Raw genomic sequence first — 15,034 nt, 5'->3', positions numbered from 1 at the left:
TCAATCAATAATTTCCTAATAATTAATATATTAAATATTGTTATATTTTAACGTTTTATATATTATAATTAAAGCAGAACTAAACAATTTATATAAGTGCAAAACAATATTTATCTTTTAGAAATTGTAAATATAATACAAAATTACTAAAAGTCTCACGAAAAGTGTATGATTAAAATCTGATTTACAAATAGCTCTAAAAATTATCATTTGGATATAATCTAAAGGGAAAGAAAATTGAAATGAAAGAACTCCATGTTATATGTGTAATTTGTCAATCATAATTAGTGTAAAGCTACAGATAGTTCGTTTTAGAATATAAATAATAGAGTTTTACATAGGCAACGATTGTTACAGATTTTAAAAGAACTACCAACATGAAACAAATAAATTTAAATATTTCCTTATTTATTAAAATTTTTCAGTGTTCTTATAATATTGCTTATAATTAAATATATAAAATCTTGCAAATTCTTTACTTAGTGATAGTTAATGATTTTTGGAAGATTATGTTTCTCATTTATATAGGCAACCAAATAGTCTACCAAATCACTCCAAATCGTTCGTGAAAATAATGATAATTGTTTATTAAATAAGGTTCAAATCCACATTAGAATAAAATTTCTTTGTATTAAAATCCCGTTTTATGTAAAATGTGCAGTCAATATGTTCATTGGATCCTAATTTTTCGAGCTGCCAGGTACACGGATTATATAGAAATGTTTGCCTGTTTGAAATACAGGTAGTCATAACAATACTTGAGAATAGCCAAGAAATGTTCATGTACTATAGTTGGTAAATGTAGGTTCTAATTAATAAATTTGCTTTCCGATATTAATTATTTAATATATAGATATGACTATTGTTGTTGTCCAAGCATTTAACAAGATTTTAATGAACTTTAAATGATCATAGTCAAACATTAAAATACAGCAAACTCTAATCACTATGAACTTTAGTAGTAATGTTTAGAGTTTGTTTTGAAATTTTAGTAATTATTTATTAACGATTCAACGGAAATCGTAAATCATATTAGCTGTATATTAATGATTTTTTAATACATAGAATTAATATTTGAATTAACTAAAATGTTATAGCATAAACATGAACAAATAATTTTATATTCAGCTTAACTCATTAGGCACCTGTAAATTGTGCATAAATTCTTTAACAATTTATCACCAGTTTTCATTCAAATTTGGTAATATTTAAAAGATTTTAAGTAGATTTGGTTGCATAAGCATAGTATTCTGAAAATTATATGCAAAAATTGTTACGAGTATCTGAAAAATGTGTATCTAATCAAGTGTTTACATGTATACAAATATTTGGGGGATCAGTTTTGTAAATCTTGATCTTTTTTCTTATTTTTTTTTTAATATAAATTCTAGGAGTCAATAACACGTGCAGGTTGATAAACTTAGCGATTCTAAATGTATCTAAATCGAAGCATTCTGGAATGGTAAAACTATTCGCGCTCACTTCTACCAATGGGATTTAATGGCGCCGAGGAGGAGGAGAAATGGACGTCGCTGAAACATCGTCACCGCGCCCAATGGAACAGTGATCAAATACCGGAAGTGCTCTATCATAAATTGGTATATATTTACACAAGTGTACGTGAGGAATTGAAGAGGAAGCCTTGCTTTAATCGGCATTATCAGTGCTATCGTCATGGGCCTTCTTATCTGGATATGATAAGTGTTATCGAAAAAGGGATAAAGGACATTCGATAATTGCACCTGACTATTGTGCTCCTGTGTCCAACAAGTATGGATGAGGGAACTCTGAATGATCTGCTCGAGTGTTCAGTGTGTTTGGAGAGACTGGACACCTCGAGCAAGGTGCTACCATGTCAGCACACCTTTTGCAAGAAGTGCCTGAATGAGATTGTGGAGAGCCATAAAGAACTGAGGTGCCCAGAGTGCAGGATACTTGTGCCTATTAAAGTGGATGAACTCCCACCCAATGTACTGCTAATGCGGCTACTGGAGGGTATGCGAAATGCAGCACCCAAGAAAGTGCATAGGAACAATGCCCATAATGCTGTTCCAAATGCAGTTCCGATGGCTCCTATGCAACAGCAGCAGCAGCACCATCATCACCATCACAGCACTTTTAACCATCGCCATAAGAGTAATAAACAGTTGACACCTCTAGCCCCACACCAGGCCTACGCCAAGGCATTGTATAATTTCATTTCAAAAGAACCTGGGTATAGTTTGCTAATGTACTCTGTCACTGGCTGTATATTCATAGAGAAAATTTATTTTATTTCAGTGATTTGAACTTCAAGAGGGATGAGATTATCATGCTGAGGAAACGTGTTGACTCATATTGGTATGAGGGTGAGTGCGGTGGCAAGAAAGGAGTATTTCCCATCAATTTTGTGCAGGTAATTGCATGACTCATTCCATGTCTATAAATAATTCATTAATTGTCCATATGATAACTGTGTATATCAGGACAAAACAATTTGATATTGAAATTCATAGACCCATAAATAATGATGTTGTTAAATTCTTTTGGTTTTAATTATAATACATTATTATATATTAAATTGTCAATTGATATCACTATTTATCAACCTTGATTTGAATTTATTTCTAAATACAAATTCAATTTTAATATTTTATTTCAATTGAATGAAATTATTTGTAGATCATAACTCCGGTGCCAAGTAATATACCACAGTGCAAAGCTCTATACGATTTCCGCATGACCAATGATGAAGAGGAAGGTTGTCTGGTGTTCAACAAGGGCGACATCATCACCGTCATAAGAAGAGTGGACGAGAACTGGGCTGAGGGGAAGTTGGATGGGCGCATAGGTATCTTCCCGTTGGCTTTTGTCGAGCTGAACAACCTGGCTAGGTCTTTGATGAAGTTGTCCACCAAGTAAATGTTATTTTGGTGTTATTCTGATGGACCGATTATTAACCGAAACTCCTTTGCAGCGCTCAACCAGGACCATCGAGGGTAGCTCCTCCGACACCGACCACCGAAGATAGCGCTCCTCTGATTCCCACAGATCATTCGAGGACGATGGGCAGCGTCCATCTGGCGCAACCGAACACTCCCAAACACGTTGCAGGAAATCCTCCAGCTGCTGCTGCGGGTCTACCTACCTCCGATTCGAGCTCCACGGTGAGTTCCGGAACTAGTTCGACGACTACAACTCCGAACACCTCTTCGAGCAACACGTCTTCCAGCTCCAGCACAGCTCCGTCATCTCCGGCCTCTCCGCCGACCAGAGCAGCCGCTGTCAACAGAGCACAGTAAGTCTATCTACATCTTTCATTGTACACTTCCTTCTTGAGACATCTCTTTTGCTATAATATTGCAATGTTATTTCTGTAGAAAACATGATCAAGGTATGGTGTCGACTCCTCAACGGCAACCACCACCAGCCCATTTGTCGCCACACCAGAGCAGAGAGAAACGACACAGTTTCACCTCACTTACGGTGCCGCAGCAGCCGAGTAGCACGTATCGCCATTCCGCAGAGATCCTCTGCACCGAAGGAGCGGAATCCGCTTCGCCAGTATCAGAACGACATCGCCGAAATCTAGTGGATACTATACAACTTCCAGCCGCATACATCGCTCTCTATCCGTACAAGCCGCAGAAGGCGGACGAGCTGGAGCTGCGCAAGGGCGGCATCTACACGGTGACTGAGAAGTGTCAGGATGGATGGTTCAAGGGTACCTCGAACCGGACCCAGAAAAGCGGAGTATTCCCCGGAAACTACGTAACACCGGCGTCGGCCCCACGCAGCCCACAGACCCAGAACTCATCCGATTCGAAATCCGCAGTAAGTTATACGCGCAGCAAGGGTGGATCGCGCAATTCGAATCTACCGCCGGAGTTGCCACCGCGCTCGACGAGCCCTAACGCTATATCCTCCAGCTGGCACGGACAGCAGGATAACACGGCCGCGCCGCTGGGACGTTCCAGCAGCGCCGCTCTCATGTCCACGGTCAATCTAACTCTCACCTACTCCAAAGCTTCAGAAAAGGTGTGTTTTCGTTTTGTTTCTGCCACGCTTCATTCAACTTGTTTTCTGTTGCATTGCTCGTTGTGTTGTTCTCGTTATGTCTGCAAGTGTTGATTTTCAGCAGCCCAAGGAGCGGAAGGAGAAGAGCAGCAGCAGCACCGTCGGTATGATGAAACGGCTGGCGAGCTTCAAGCGATCCAAATCGCCGCCCCCACCTTCATATTCCATGGATAATCCTGTTTTCGAGGACGCCGCTGTTTCGTCCACTTCCACCTTACAACCTGTGCACGTTCGGTAACTATTGTCGATCCATGTGTTTGCATGTTTGCTTTTTATCCCAGTGTTTTTAAACATTATACAAGATCTCATGATTCTAATCGCACTGTTGAAGCTATTTTTATTGAAAAGTTCATCATTTAAAATAATTTATTTCGATATTTGTGCATTTGAATCATGGGACACAATTGCAACCCCGATCCATCTCCCCTATATGTTGTATTCGTCTGTTCAGGTCTGGCTCATGTCCAAGTCAACTGCTGCAAGTTCAGCCCATGATCGAGCAAACTCATCGAATGTTCCAAAGCACTTCGCAGCGGCTTAAGCATAAAGAAAGAGCTAGCATCCTAGCGCACAGTCCCAGGTCTGTTTTCCCCCCATCTTTACTAACAATCTACACTCACACACTTCGGCTTAATTTATTCGAATTTCACTACTAGGTACATTAATGCGTGGATATTTTTTTACTAACAATCTAATGTTAGAAATACGCAAATATTGGCAACGTTTAAATATTTATTTTTACTCGATATAAATGTGTTTAAAAAAGGTATGATAAGTTTTACGCTCTTCGAAATATTTACTTATCATCATTTACGAATTATTCAATCGCAGTATTAAAGCTATTCTTATTGAATAGCCTGTCAATGTTAAAGATTGTTTGTTTTGTTTGTTTTTGTAGAAGTGAGCCGCAGCCATCTAGCAATTCGGCCACGTCCAGCCCGAACGTCCACCATCACCGGAAGTCGCACTCTCTGGACGCCGGAAACAAGGCTAAAACGGGCACGCAGACGGTGCGCGAACGCTTCCGGTGCATAGCTCCGTATCCTCCCAACAGCGAGTACGAACTGGAGTTGCAGGTGAACGACATCATCTACGTGCATAAAAAGCGCGACGACGGTTGGTACAAGGGAACGCAGCAGAGGACCGGCAGGACCGGATTGTTTCCTGCAAGCTTCGTCGAGAGCTATTAACGAACACCGAAGAGGCTCTTCGAAAACAAGCAAGGAGTCTTTTACTATCGTCTGATTTCGTTTAGTTGTTCATTTGTTTAGGACGTGTGGAAACTGTGTGCCTGATGTAGAGAGTATAAGATCCGAGACGAGGTAGCGGTTATGATTTTATCTTTATTATTATTTTTAGTTTTTTCATTAATCAATTTTTGTTAATGATTTTGCTTCAACAGCACAAAAAGAGCTGAAATTAACAAACAAACAAAAAAATGAAATTCGTAAAACCGAACTAATTTATAATGAGCGTATATGACATGACATACACTTTCTCTAACTTATATTTATCCTAATTAATATATATATAAAACAACATATGATGTAATGTGTTCAGGAATGCGCTTCGTAACTATATTATTATATAATATCGATACATTATTTATGCACTAACTATTAACACTACTTTCCTACTATCTATTGTTACCTTTAATATATTTTCGTGGTGATGGAATTTAATTACAATAATTAAATGAGTGCGTTTTTATATGAGCATTACTGTCGAGGAAATCTCTTAAATAAACGCGAACTTTACACGCAGAATAACAAATTTGTCAATGTAAAACAAAAAGTCCGTCAAGTGAACGATAATTTTCCAAACTTTAAATTATTTCGCATTGAACTGATTCTCTTCAGTTATAAATTTTAATACTATCCGTTAATTTGCTATGGTTGTTTCTGTTTTGGGCTATATTTGATTGTCTTGTGGCTTATGGAAATGTATGAAAAAAAAAGTGAGATAGATTTGCAACTGTTTGGATTTATGTTTATTGGCTTTTCTTCACGAACGGCTCATATTTATATATTTATTTATTTAACCAATTGTATTGATTACTGTGAATTAATTGGACTGAGTGTAAAAGAAACGGACACGTAGACGAACATAGTTTTTTATACGAAATGCGCGAGCGAATAATAATCCTGTTTATATATTAACTTGAAATTCGATAATAAATTGTGTATTAATACAAATGCCCGTCGTTTCCTTAATCGGTTCGTTGCATCGTTCAACAATATGATGACTTAACTATTTACGCGCAATAAGAAATGTTTATGCGACAAATTCGAAACACGTTCTAAAAGTTCTTCAATTATTGAAAACTTTTGATTACAAAATGCTGTTTTTTTTTAATGATAACGTTCAATGATGAAATCTAACTGATATTTGTACATGTTTTTGATCATGTTGAAAAATACACATAACAAATTTATCAGCGTCTTAAGAAATAGCCATGCGCTAAATTGTTTGTTAATATGTTCCATCGTGTAACCTCAAATTTAATAGTAAAGCCGCGCGTGTCGAGTATAAACTTCTCCCGGTTAAGAAGCGCAATTTGTGATATGTCTTTGGAAGATGCCAAAAGGATCGCCGCGTACAAGGCGGTCGATGAGTACATCAAGGATGGAATGGTGATCGGCGTGGGAAGCGGTTCCACGGTGGTTTACGCCGTAGATCGCATTGCTGAACGTACAAAGAACGAGAACCTGAAATTGCAATGCATTCCCACGTCCTTCCAAGCCAGGCAGTTAATCGTCAAGCATAAATTGAACTTGAGCGATTTGGAGATCTGCCCGGCAATCGATGTTTGCATCGACGGAGCCGACGAGGTCGACAAAAACATGACTTTAATCAAAGGTGGAGGCGGGTGCCTGCTGCAGGAGAAGATCGTGGCGAGCTGCGCCAATAAAATGATAATCATCGCCGATTATACGAAGAACTCGAGGCAGCTGGGCGACCAGTACAAGAAGGGCATTCCCATTGAGGTGGTGCCCATGGCCTATGCTCCAATCAAACATCAAATTGAGAGGCAATTTGGTGGAGAGCTTGGTCTGAGGATGGCTATTGCCAAGGCTGGACCTGTTGTCACTGATAATGGCAACTTCATCTTGGATTGGAAGAACTACAAGCAGGACTATGATTGGGCTGAGATTAACAAGAGTATAACCTTGATTCCAGGTGTGGTTGAGACAGGGCTGTTTGTAGGGATGGCAAAGAAGGTGTATTTTGGCCTTGCAGATGGATCTGTCAAGGAGCAAGTTTGATTGTAATTTGTAATAAATAAATGTATTTTTTTTCTTTCTACTTCGCGTTATTTCCCGCACCAGCAGTAGGCGAGGAACTTGAAAAAGAATAGTATAAAATAAATAAAGAAACACAGGAAGATCGCGTAGAGAAAATTGGCGATGAGGTATACGAACATGGTGTTCTCTAATATAGGCTAGTCTTTTTCATGATCCGCAGGAAATCCTCTTGGGTCACCTCCCCGTCCCCATCCCTGTCCGCTTCTTCGATCATCTCCTGCAGCTCCTCATCGGTGAGGTTTTCTCCGAGCTCGGTGGCGACGCGCTTCAGATTGTCGAAGGTGATGCGACCTGTCTCGTCTTCGTCGAATAGCCTGAACGCCTTCATGATCTCCTCTTTGGAATCCTTCTCAGCCATCTTCATGGACATCAGTGTGAGGAAGTTATCAAAGGACAACTTGCCAGAGCCTTCGTGGTCAATCTCAGAGATCATCTTCTTAATCTCCTCTTTCTTGGGCTCAAACCCCAGCGCCCGTATAGCCACCTTCAGCTCTTTCACATCTATCTTACCCACACCCTCGGTGTCAAACAGGTGGAAGGCCTCTCTGATGTCGGTCTTCTGTTCTTCAGTCAATTCAAACTTGGGCCCCAGAGCTCCCTTCCTCACCTTTGACGGCCCACCCTTCAGGGACGACGACGATTGGGCCTTCACCTACGGACAGGACAATTTTCTGTTAACGTCTCCCCATTAAATTATTTTTTTAACAAAAACAAAAAAACTCCACTCACTACTGGATCCATACTCGCACTTGCTGTTTGAAGGGGTAAATCAATAACAATCCAATTCGAATAAACATAAACAAAGTGCAGCCACCATCACAGCAGTTAACACCAGTTAACACCAGATCACCTGTCGTTACCACCTGATGATCATCAATCGAAAATTGCAGAATTCATCCTACAACTTACATCAAAAGCCAATCATCAAATCACAACGAAGTCAAGATCTCTCCCATTGCACCCATTACCATTACCTGTGTTAACCAATTCAAAAGAATCGCCAGATTCCATATTTGAAACTAGGGGAATTTCGTATCCTCAAGTTGCTCCTTTAATTCGTTGTGGCTTTCAGATGATTGTTTCTTCAGTTTCCCGCCGACCGCCATCTGGTATGCGTTGAGCTTTAATTATCAGCAGAAAACAAACAAATTTCACGTGTAGTTGGGGTGTTTGTTGTGCGAAGATATGTCGAAACCCGAGGAGACCATGGAGGTCGCCGAGCCCGGCGAGAATTCGGTAAGTATTTACCTTTCATCATACTGCAATTAGTGTACGAGAAGTCGTGAGAAACATTACACTCATGGTAACGGCCAGAGATGCCGGATCCGCTTCACGCTTAGTTCGTTGACCAACACCTCTAACGTTCCCCAAACTATTCTCGCTCTAACCTAGAAATGCTCTGATTTGTTTGTGTTTCCTCATCAGACGAACAACAGCTCGTCTAGGTAACAACCAACAACAACAATCTTTATTCTTCTTGTTCCAATACAGCCTCTTATTGGTCTCTACCAGGTTTATAATGTGTTACTTCTGTACAACCATCATCTGACATTTCACTTTGACCTATGATTGGAATTTAAGGAAAATCAGAAGAAAATATCAATTAAATCTTGTTGCTGATATTGAAATTTCAAATAGTATAAATTAATTGTTTTATTTTTTCTAATAGCTTCTAGAATGGTTGTCAACCTAATTTGTCATTTGTTTTGCATGGAGGCTATAATTATTATAACATCTTTATGTTGTATATAAATATTTGTTAACTATTAATACTAATTATGTTGAGTTATGCTTATTGTACATTATTGATTTATTTTGTCTATTGTTTTGTTTTGTTAAGCAGAATGGATCGTCCTCTGATACTTCGTCGTCGAGAGGAAAGGGAGAAGATTTCGAGACGAAACTGGAAACGGACAGAGGGAAACGATTCGATTTCTTGCTTAAGCAAACGGAAATCTTTTCGCATTTCATGTCTAGCCAAAACTCGAAAACAACTCCCAAAGGCAAGAAAAGCAAAAAAGGTGGTGGATCCGAAGATACAGTCGAGTAAGTATTGCCTTTTTAGATCGCAAATCCTTCATAATATTAAATAATATTTGATGTTTTGCAGTCATAGACACCGAAAGACCGAACAAGAAGAAGATGAGGAGCTGCTCGCCGAGACCAATGCCAAGACGAAACAAAGCACCAGGTTTGATGTGTCGCCACATTACATCAAGCACGGCGAGATGCGAGACTACCAGATTAGAGGTCTCAACTGGATGGTGTCTCTCTACGACAACGGGATTAACGGAATCTTGGCCGACGAGATGGGTCTGGGTAAAACTCTGCAAACCATATCGCTACTTGGTTACATGAAGCATTACAAGAATATACCGAATCCGCATATTGTGATCGTCCCGAAATCTACGCTTGCCAATTGGATGGCAGAATTCAAGAAGTGGTGTCCCAGTTTGAGGGCGGTCTGCTTGATCGGAGATCAAGAAGCTAGGTCGACGTTCATCCGCGAGGTTTTGATGCCCGGCGAGTGGGACGTATGCGTCACATCGTACGAGATGTGCATAAAAGAAAAGTCCGTTTTCAAGAAGTTCAATTGGCGTTACATGGTCATCGACGAAGCCCACAGGATTAAAAATGAAAAGTCCAAGTTGTCCGAGATCTTGCGCGAGTTCAAAACAACGAATCGTCTATTGTTGACCGGTACTCCGCTCCAGAATAATCTTCACGAACTTTGGGCTTTGTTGAATTTCCTGCTACCCGATGTCTTCAATTCGTCCGACGACTTCGACGCCTGGTTTAACACTAACCAGTGCTTCGGGGATAACTCTCTGGTGGAGCGTCTGCATGCTGTGCTCAAGCCTTTCCTGCTTCGTCGTCTAAAGTCCGAAGTCGAGAAACGATTGAAACCTAAGAAGGAAGTGAAAGTCTATGTTGGATTGAGCAAAATGCAACGCGAATGGTACACTAAAGTCCTGATGAAGGATATCGATATCGTGAATGGCGCTGGAAAGGTTGAGAAAATGCGCTTGCAAAATATTTTGATGCAGCTGAGGAAGTGCAGTAACCACCCTTATCTGTTCGATGGCGCAGAGCCTGGACCACCTTACACCACCGACGAGCATCTTGTCTACAACTCCGGCAAAATGGTGATACTCGACAAATTGCTGCCCAAGTTGCAGGAGCAAGGCTCGCGTGTTTTGATCTTCTCTCAGATGACCAGAATGTTGGACATCCTGGAGGATTACAGCCACTGGAAGGGTTATCAGTATTGCCGATTGGATGGTAACACACCTCACGAGGACAGGCAGCGACAGATCAACGAGTATAACGACGACAACAGTAAAAAGTTTCTGTTCATGCTGTCGACAAGGGCCGGTGGTTTGGGTATCAATTTGGCCACCGCCGATGTGGTCATCATCTACGATTCCGATTGGAATCCCCAGATGGATTTGCAGGCCATGGACAGAGCTCACAGGATTGGACAAAAGAAGCAAGTGCGTGTCTTCAGGTTCATTACGGAGAACACGGTTGAGGAGAAGATTGTCGAACGGGCCGAAGTAAAGTTGCGCCTGGACAAGCTGGTAATTCAGCAGGGACGACTGGTGGACGCTAAAACTGCCCAACTTAACAAAGACGAAATGATCAATATGATCAGACACGGAGCGAACCACGTGTTCGCATCGAAGGATTCTGAGATCACCGACGAAGACATCGACACAATTCTCGAACGTGGAGAATTGAAGGTATTGTTTATTCGATATACAATATATAATTGAAAAACAATAAATAATAAATCTTATATTTTAGACTCAAGAATTGAACCAGAAGATGGAATCTATGGGTGAATCGTCATTGAGAAATTTCACGGTGGACGCGCCTACAGAATCCGTGTATCAGTTTGAGGGAGAGGATTACAGGGAGAAGCAAAAGACCTTAAGTCTTAGTAACTGGATCGAACCCCCGAAGCGCGAGAGGAAAGCCAACTACGCTGTGGACGCCTACTTCAGGGAGGCGTTGCGTGTTTCTGAGCCGAAAGCGCCGAAGGTTAGTATTACCACTATTATTTTTGAGCCTTACAATTATTGTCGGTTTTGTGTATTCTGAATCAGGCGCCCAGACCCCCGAAACAGCCGATTGTGCAAGATTTCCAATTTTTCCCACCACGACTCTTCGAGCTGCTGGACCAGGAGATCTACTTCTACAGAAAGACACTGGGCTACAAGGTGCCCAAAAATATGGAGTTTGGTTCCGAAGCCAATAAGCACCAGAAAGAGGAGCAGAGAAAGATCGATGAATCAGATGCATTGACAGAGGAGGAAGCCGTGGAAAAGGAGAGTTTGTTGACGCAGGGTTTCACCAACTGGTCGAAACGCGATTTCAACCAGTTCATCAAGGCAAACGAGAAGTTCGGCAGAGACGATATCGAGAATATTGCCAAAGATGTGGAAGGAAAGACGCCCGAAGAAGTTATGGAGTACTCGGTGGTTTTCTGGGAACGTTGCCACGAGTTAACAGACATAGACAGGATTATGGCTCAGATCGAGCGCGGTGAAACAAAGATTCAAAGACGCGCAAGCATCAAGAGAGCACTTGAAGCCAAGATGGCCAGGTATAGGGCTCCATTTCACCAGCTGAGGATAGCGTACGGCACCAACAAGGGCAAGAACTACATGGAGGACGAGGACAGGTTCTTGGTGTGCATGCTGCACAAGCTGGGCTTCGATAGGGAGAACGTTTACGAGGAGCTCAGGGCTGCCGTCAGGAACTCACCCCAGTTCAGATTCGATTGGTTCTTGAAGTCGCGAACGGCGATGGAGCTGCAACGGCGTTGCAACACCCTCATCACGCTGATCGAGCGCGAGAACCAGGAGCTAGAGGAGAAGGAACGGGCCGAGAAGAAGAAAAAGAATCCGAAGGCGCAGAACGCGTCGATGCAGGGCGGTCCGAAGACTGGCCAGAAACGCAAGCAGGACTCGATGGGCGGTACCGGTGGGCCAGAGAAGAAGAAAAAGAAAAAATGAGATTCGGCTCCGCCTCCGTGCGAGAAAGACTGCTGTAAGAACCTTTTCCTTTTCGTCTCGAAGAATGAATACATCAAAGCAAAACAGAACGAGTGAAAACAAACAAACAAACAATACTGTGTTATGTAATTTATTTAACAAATTATCCTTGTGTAGTACACCCATTTCTTATATACATTTATTATTAATATCTTTAGATTCCGTTCTTTTAGTTCGTACTTTGTAATATGGATACAATGATTAAAGCGATGGACGATCATCGCCGGTTCACCTTTATTCATTTATTTTTATATTTAGTCCACTTAGAACGTAGATTCAAGCCACTGGATGATGATGGTGGCTATTGTATAAAAGTAGTCAGTATTACAAAGAAAATCGCATGTCGCATTTTCTTTTGGATTGTGTCTCGATTATAAATCACATAGAATAATAGTATGCTTATTCGCAAGCTCGTTAAATTATTGAGACTTTGAAATCATAGTGAATGAAATGGAATGGATGTTCTTTTAAGTTATTTGTGCTGTATTGGTATGGAATCTTATAACTGCAACTAATATTTAAATAACAAAAATAACACGAAAAAAATAATCTATAACTATAATATTGTATTTAGTAGTATAGAACCGTATTCTATATATCGATGTTTGGATGTAAATTGTATGATTAAAATTAGCATGTATTCATGTAAAAATCTCGCAACCTTTCCCCTAAGCACTCATCCTCAAAATAAATAAAAGACCGCGACTGTAAGCGTAAAATATAAATTATACATGTAACAACGAAACACATATGTAGTATCATTAATTATTTACCTAATTACTATACAAATATTCATTTCTTTTTTATCTATACGGCCTACTTTTTGCCACTTTCGTTGCTAGTTGCACAGTGCATTTTATTATTGGTAAGGTTTGAACCTGTTACCATTGTCATATGAGCCGCCCTTTCCAATTATTCATTTAATAACAGTAATTTAAAAGTAATTTGAGTTGCCTACACTTGCATGTAAAATTAAATGAAAAATATACAGGGTGATTAAAGCAATTTTTACAAATCATATTTAAAAATAAGGTTTATCTTTAATCACATTAAATATTCATAGCAAAATTTAAATATACACAAATTCTTAACGAATTCCAAGAGATTGTCTTGATTATGTAATAGCGCGTAATAGGTAGTCGAGTCAGAGATAAAATTGCGATTAAGAAATGTCTGATCTGAGAGGTTACATAATAAACGAAAACTTAAATCCATTAGATTTGGACCACGACACGAGTAAAGCCACTGTAAATATTGTAGCGCAGTTAATTTTAGCTAGAAGGTTAATTAATCGCAGACGAGACGATAGACTGTGATAAAATTATGCAACGAATCCCCTAGAAGAAAGAAACAACAAAAATAAAAGAAAGAGAATAGTAGAAAAACATTTGGGAAGATAATATTTACATACGCAAACGAACAAAAAAAAAGAAGCAAGCCGCGTAATAGTAACCGTGACAACTGTAAAATATAAACGACAAATCTTTGACGTAACTATGGCAATGTGAAATATTTATCTTTATTTTTGATTTTTCGATAAGATTTCCTTTTGTTGTAAGTGAAGTACGTCGATAAGTTGATTAATCTTTTCTATTCGTTTTTACTTATTGTTGTTATTATTATTACGTAGAATTCCGAGAGAGCGCGCACACTTATTTATATACACTTTCCTAAAAATTCTTTTTTTTTTTTTGTAATATTTTATAAATATTTCCAATCCGTTTCGTTCACAGATGATGTTTCGATACTCGCTTTATCAGGGGGGATTTCACGAAATTCGTTGTGGTTTCGTAACAATGTAATCGCGCGTACAACCCGTACATTTTTTTTAAACCTTTCGCGTTACTATCATCATCAACATCATCATTATAATCGCAAATTTTTCTCATCAATTTTCACGAACCACTTGGACTTACAATGGAATCCGATTATCAGATCACTCGACTTCGCGAAATTTCAATTGCTATTGGGCAATGGCATTGGAGGAGCTTGCGAAAACAGAATTAGATTATAAGTAGCCATCACAATTTTTTCTTCTCATTCATTGTTTTACTTTGTTTTCGAAACATTATAATCTAGATTAAACAATGCTATCAACAACTAATAATCATGCTACTGGTAATATCTGCATCATAATCTTGCGAGAAATATTAAATTTAGAAAAAAAAAAACAACTAATATCAATTATATTTCGAAACATGTTGATAGAAAGTTGCAAGTAATGATATAATAATATCAAATTGATGACAAAATCTATTGCTTCACAAAATAAAGCGTATTTGCTCGTGTCAATCGTAGTAAAATTTATTTTTACAAATAGAAACATTTAGAAAAAAAATAAACGTAAACATCAACATGTAAAATTCAAGGATAAACATTAATAAAAAATAATCCTGTAGATTTCATTAGATTATTTTTATAATATTTTAATTTGTAATTCATATTACAAACATCAATCCATGATTTATCAATTATAATTAGGTTAGGATAGGTTATGTTACATAAATTTAAAATAAAATGTAAAAATTAAACAATTTCAATTTAACTTTAGTCAAGTTCATTTATAAGTAAGGCTGTGTTAGGTTATCAATTGGATGTCCGATCCGCATAGGT

General features: G+C 39.2%; 4 protein-coding genes across 11 annotated transcripts; 3 read left to right on the top strand and 1 right to left on the bottom strand.

The window, feature by feature from the left end:
* The first annotated feature begins 1,478 nt into the window (after window positions 1–1,478).
* On the top strand, window positions 1,479–5,815 carry LOC108564118 (SH3 domain-containing RING finger protein 3-like). 5 transcript variants are annotated; one of them, XM_017923054.1, is made up of 8 exons: window positions 1,479–2,215; window positions 2,281–2,395; window positions 2,662–2,897; window positions 2,957–3,277; window positions 3,360–3,813; window positions 4,121–4,290; window positions 4,508–4,636; window positions 4,955–5,815. In XM_017923054.1, exons 1-8 carry the CDS (start codon window positions 1,773–1,775, stop codon window positions 5,244–5,246), a joined length of 2,160 nt encoding a protein of 719 aa, XP_017778543.1. In that variant the 5' UTR covers window positions 1,479–1,772; the 3' UTR covers window positions 5,247–5,815. The 5 variants fall into 5 exon arrangements, with proteins under 5 accessions (XP_017778543.1, XP_017778542.1, XP_017778540.1 ...); XM_017923053.1 differs by having other exon boundaries at window positions 4,118–4,290; XM_017923051.1 differs by having other exon boundaries at window positions 3,360–4,017.
* Window positions 5,816–5,908: 93 nt separating this feature from the next.
* Window positions 5,909–7,356, top strand: LOC108564124 (ribose-5-phosphate isomerase). Its single transcript, XM_017923061.1, has one exon. It carries the CDS (start codon window positions 6,534–6,536, stop codon window positions 7,320–7,322), a length of 789 nt encoding a protein of 262 aa, XP_017778550.1. The 5' UTR covers window positions 5,909–6,533; the 3' UTR covers window positions 7,323–7,356.
* LOC108564125 (caltractin-like) lies at window positions 7,349–8,335 on the bottom strand. The gene is made up of 2 exons (XM_017923062.1): window positions 8,091–8,335; window positions 7,349–8,013 (listed from the first exon to the last, which is right to left on the bottom strand). The coding sequence occupies exons 1-2, from the start codon at window positions 8,100–8,102 to the stop codon at window positions 7,489–7,491; spliced, it is 537 nt and encodes a 178-aa protein (XP_017778551.1). The 5' UTR covers window positions 8,103–8,335; the 3' UTR covers window positions 7,349–7,488.
* Window positions 8,336–8,443: 108 nt separating this feature from the next.
* LOC108564116 (chromatin-remodeling complex ATPase chain Iswi) lies at window positions 8,444–13,161 on the top strand. Of its 4 annotated transcripts, none has more exons than XM_017923047.1 (5): window positions 8,444–8,597; window positions 9,205–9,407; window positions 9,472–11,104; window positions 11,169–11,405; window positions 11,471–13,161. In XM_017923047.1, exons 1-5 carry the CDS (start codon window positions 8,547–8,549, stop codon window positions 12,380–12,382), a joined length of 3,036 nt encoding a protein of 1,011 aa, XP_017778536.1. In that variant the 5' UTR covers window positions 8,444–8,546; the 3' UTR covers window positions 12,383–13,161. The 4 variants fall into 4 exon arrangements, with proteins under 4 accessions (XP_017778536.1, XP_017778534.1, XP_017778535.1 ...); XM_017923045.1 differs by having other exon boundaries at window positions 11,465–13,161; XM_017923046.1 differs by having other exon boundaries at window positions 9,202–9,407.
* Window positions 13,162–15,034: the final 1,873 nt, after the last annotated feature.

This window comes from Nicrophorus vespilloides, unplaced genomic scaffold (assembly GCF_001412225.1).
Source record: "Nicrophorus vespilloides isolate i.1.1-1 unplaced genomic scaffold, Nicve_v1.0, whole genome shotgun sequence".
Lineage (NCBI taxonomy): Eukaryota > Metazoa > Arthropoda > Insecta > Coleoptera > Silphidae > Nicrophorus > Nicrophorus vespilloides.
This window is presented reverse-complemented; position numbering and strand designations above follow the sequence as displayed.

Bases quoted from the DNA above. Each gene is read 5' to 3' on its own strand.
- LOC108564124 (XM_017923061.1), top strand. From the start codon at position 6,534: ATGTTCCATCGTGTAACCTCAAATTTAATAGTAAAGCCGCGCGTGTCG.
- LOC108564118 (XM_017923050.1), top strand. From the start codon at position 1,773: ATGGATGAGGGAACTCTGAATGATCTGCTCGAGTGTTCAGTGTGTTTG. The intron at 3,278-3,359 runs GTAAGTCTATCT...TTATTTCTGTAG, and splicing joins GCCGCTGTCAACAGAGCACA to AAAACATGATCAAGGTATGG. The intron at 4,018-4,117 runs GTGTGTTTTCGT...GTTGATTTTCAG, and splicing joins ACTCCAAAGCTTCAGAAAAG to CAGCCCAAGGAGCGGAAGGA.
- LOC108564116 (XM_017923044.1), top strand. From the start codon at position 8,547: ATGTCGAAACCCGAGGAGACCATGGAGGTCGCCGAGCCCGGCGAGAAT. The intron at 8,598-9,201 runs GTAAGTATTTAC...TGTTTTGTTAAG, and splicing joins CCGAGCCCGGCGAGAATTCG to CAGAATGGATCGTCCTCTGA. The intron at 11,105-11,168 runs GTATTGTTTATT...CTTATATTTTAG, and splicing joins TCGAACGTGGAGAATTGAAG to ACTCAAGAATTGAACCAGAA.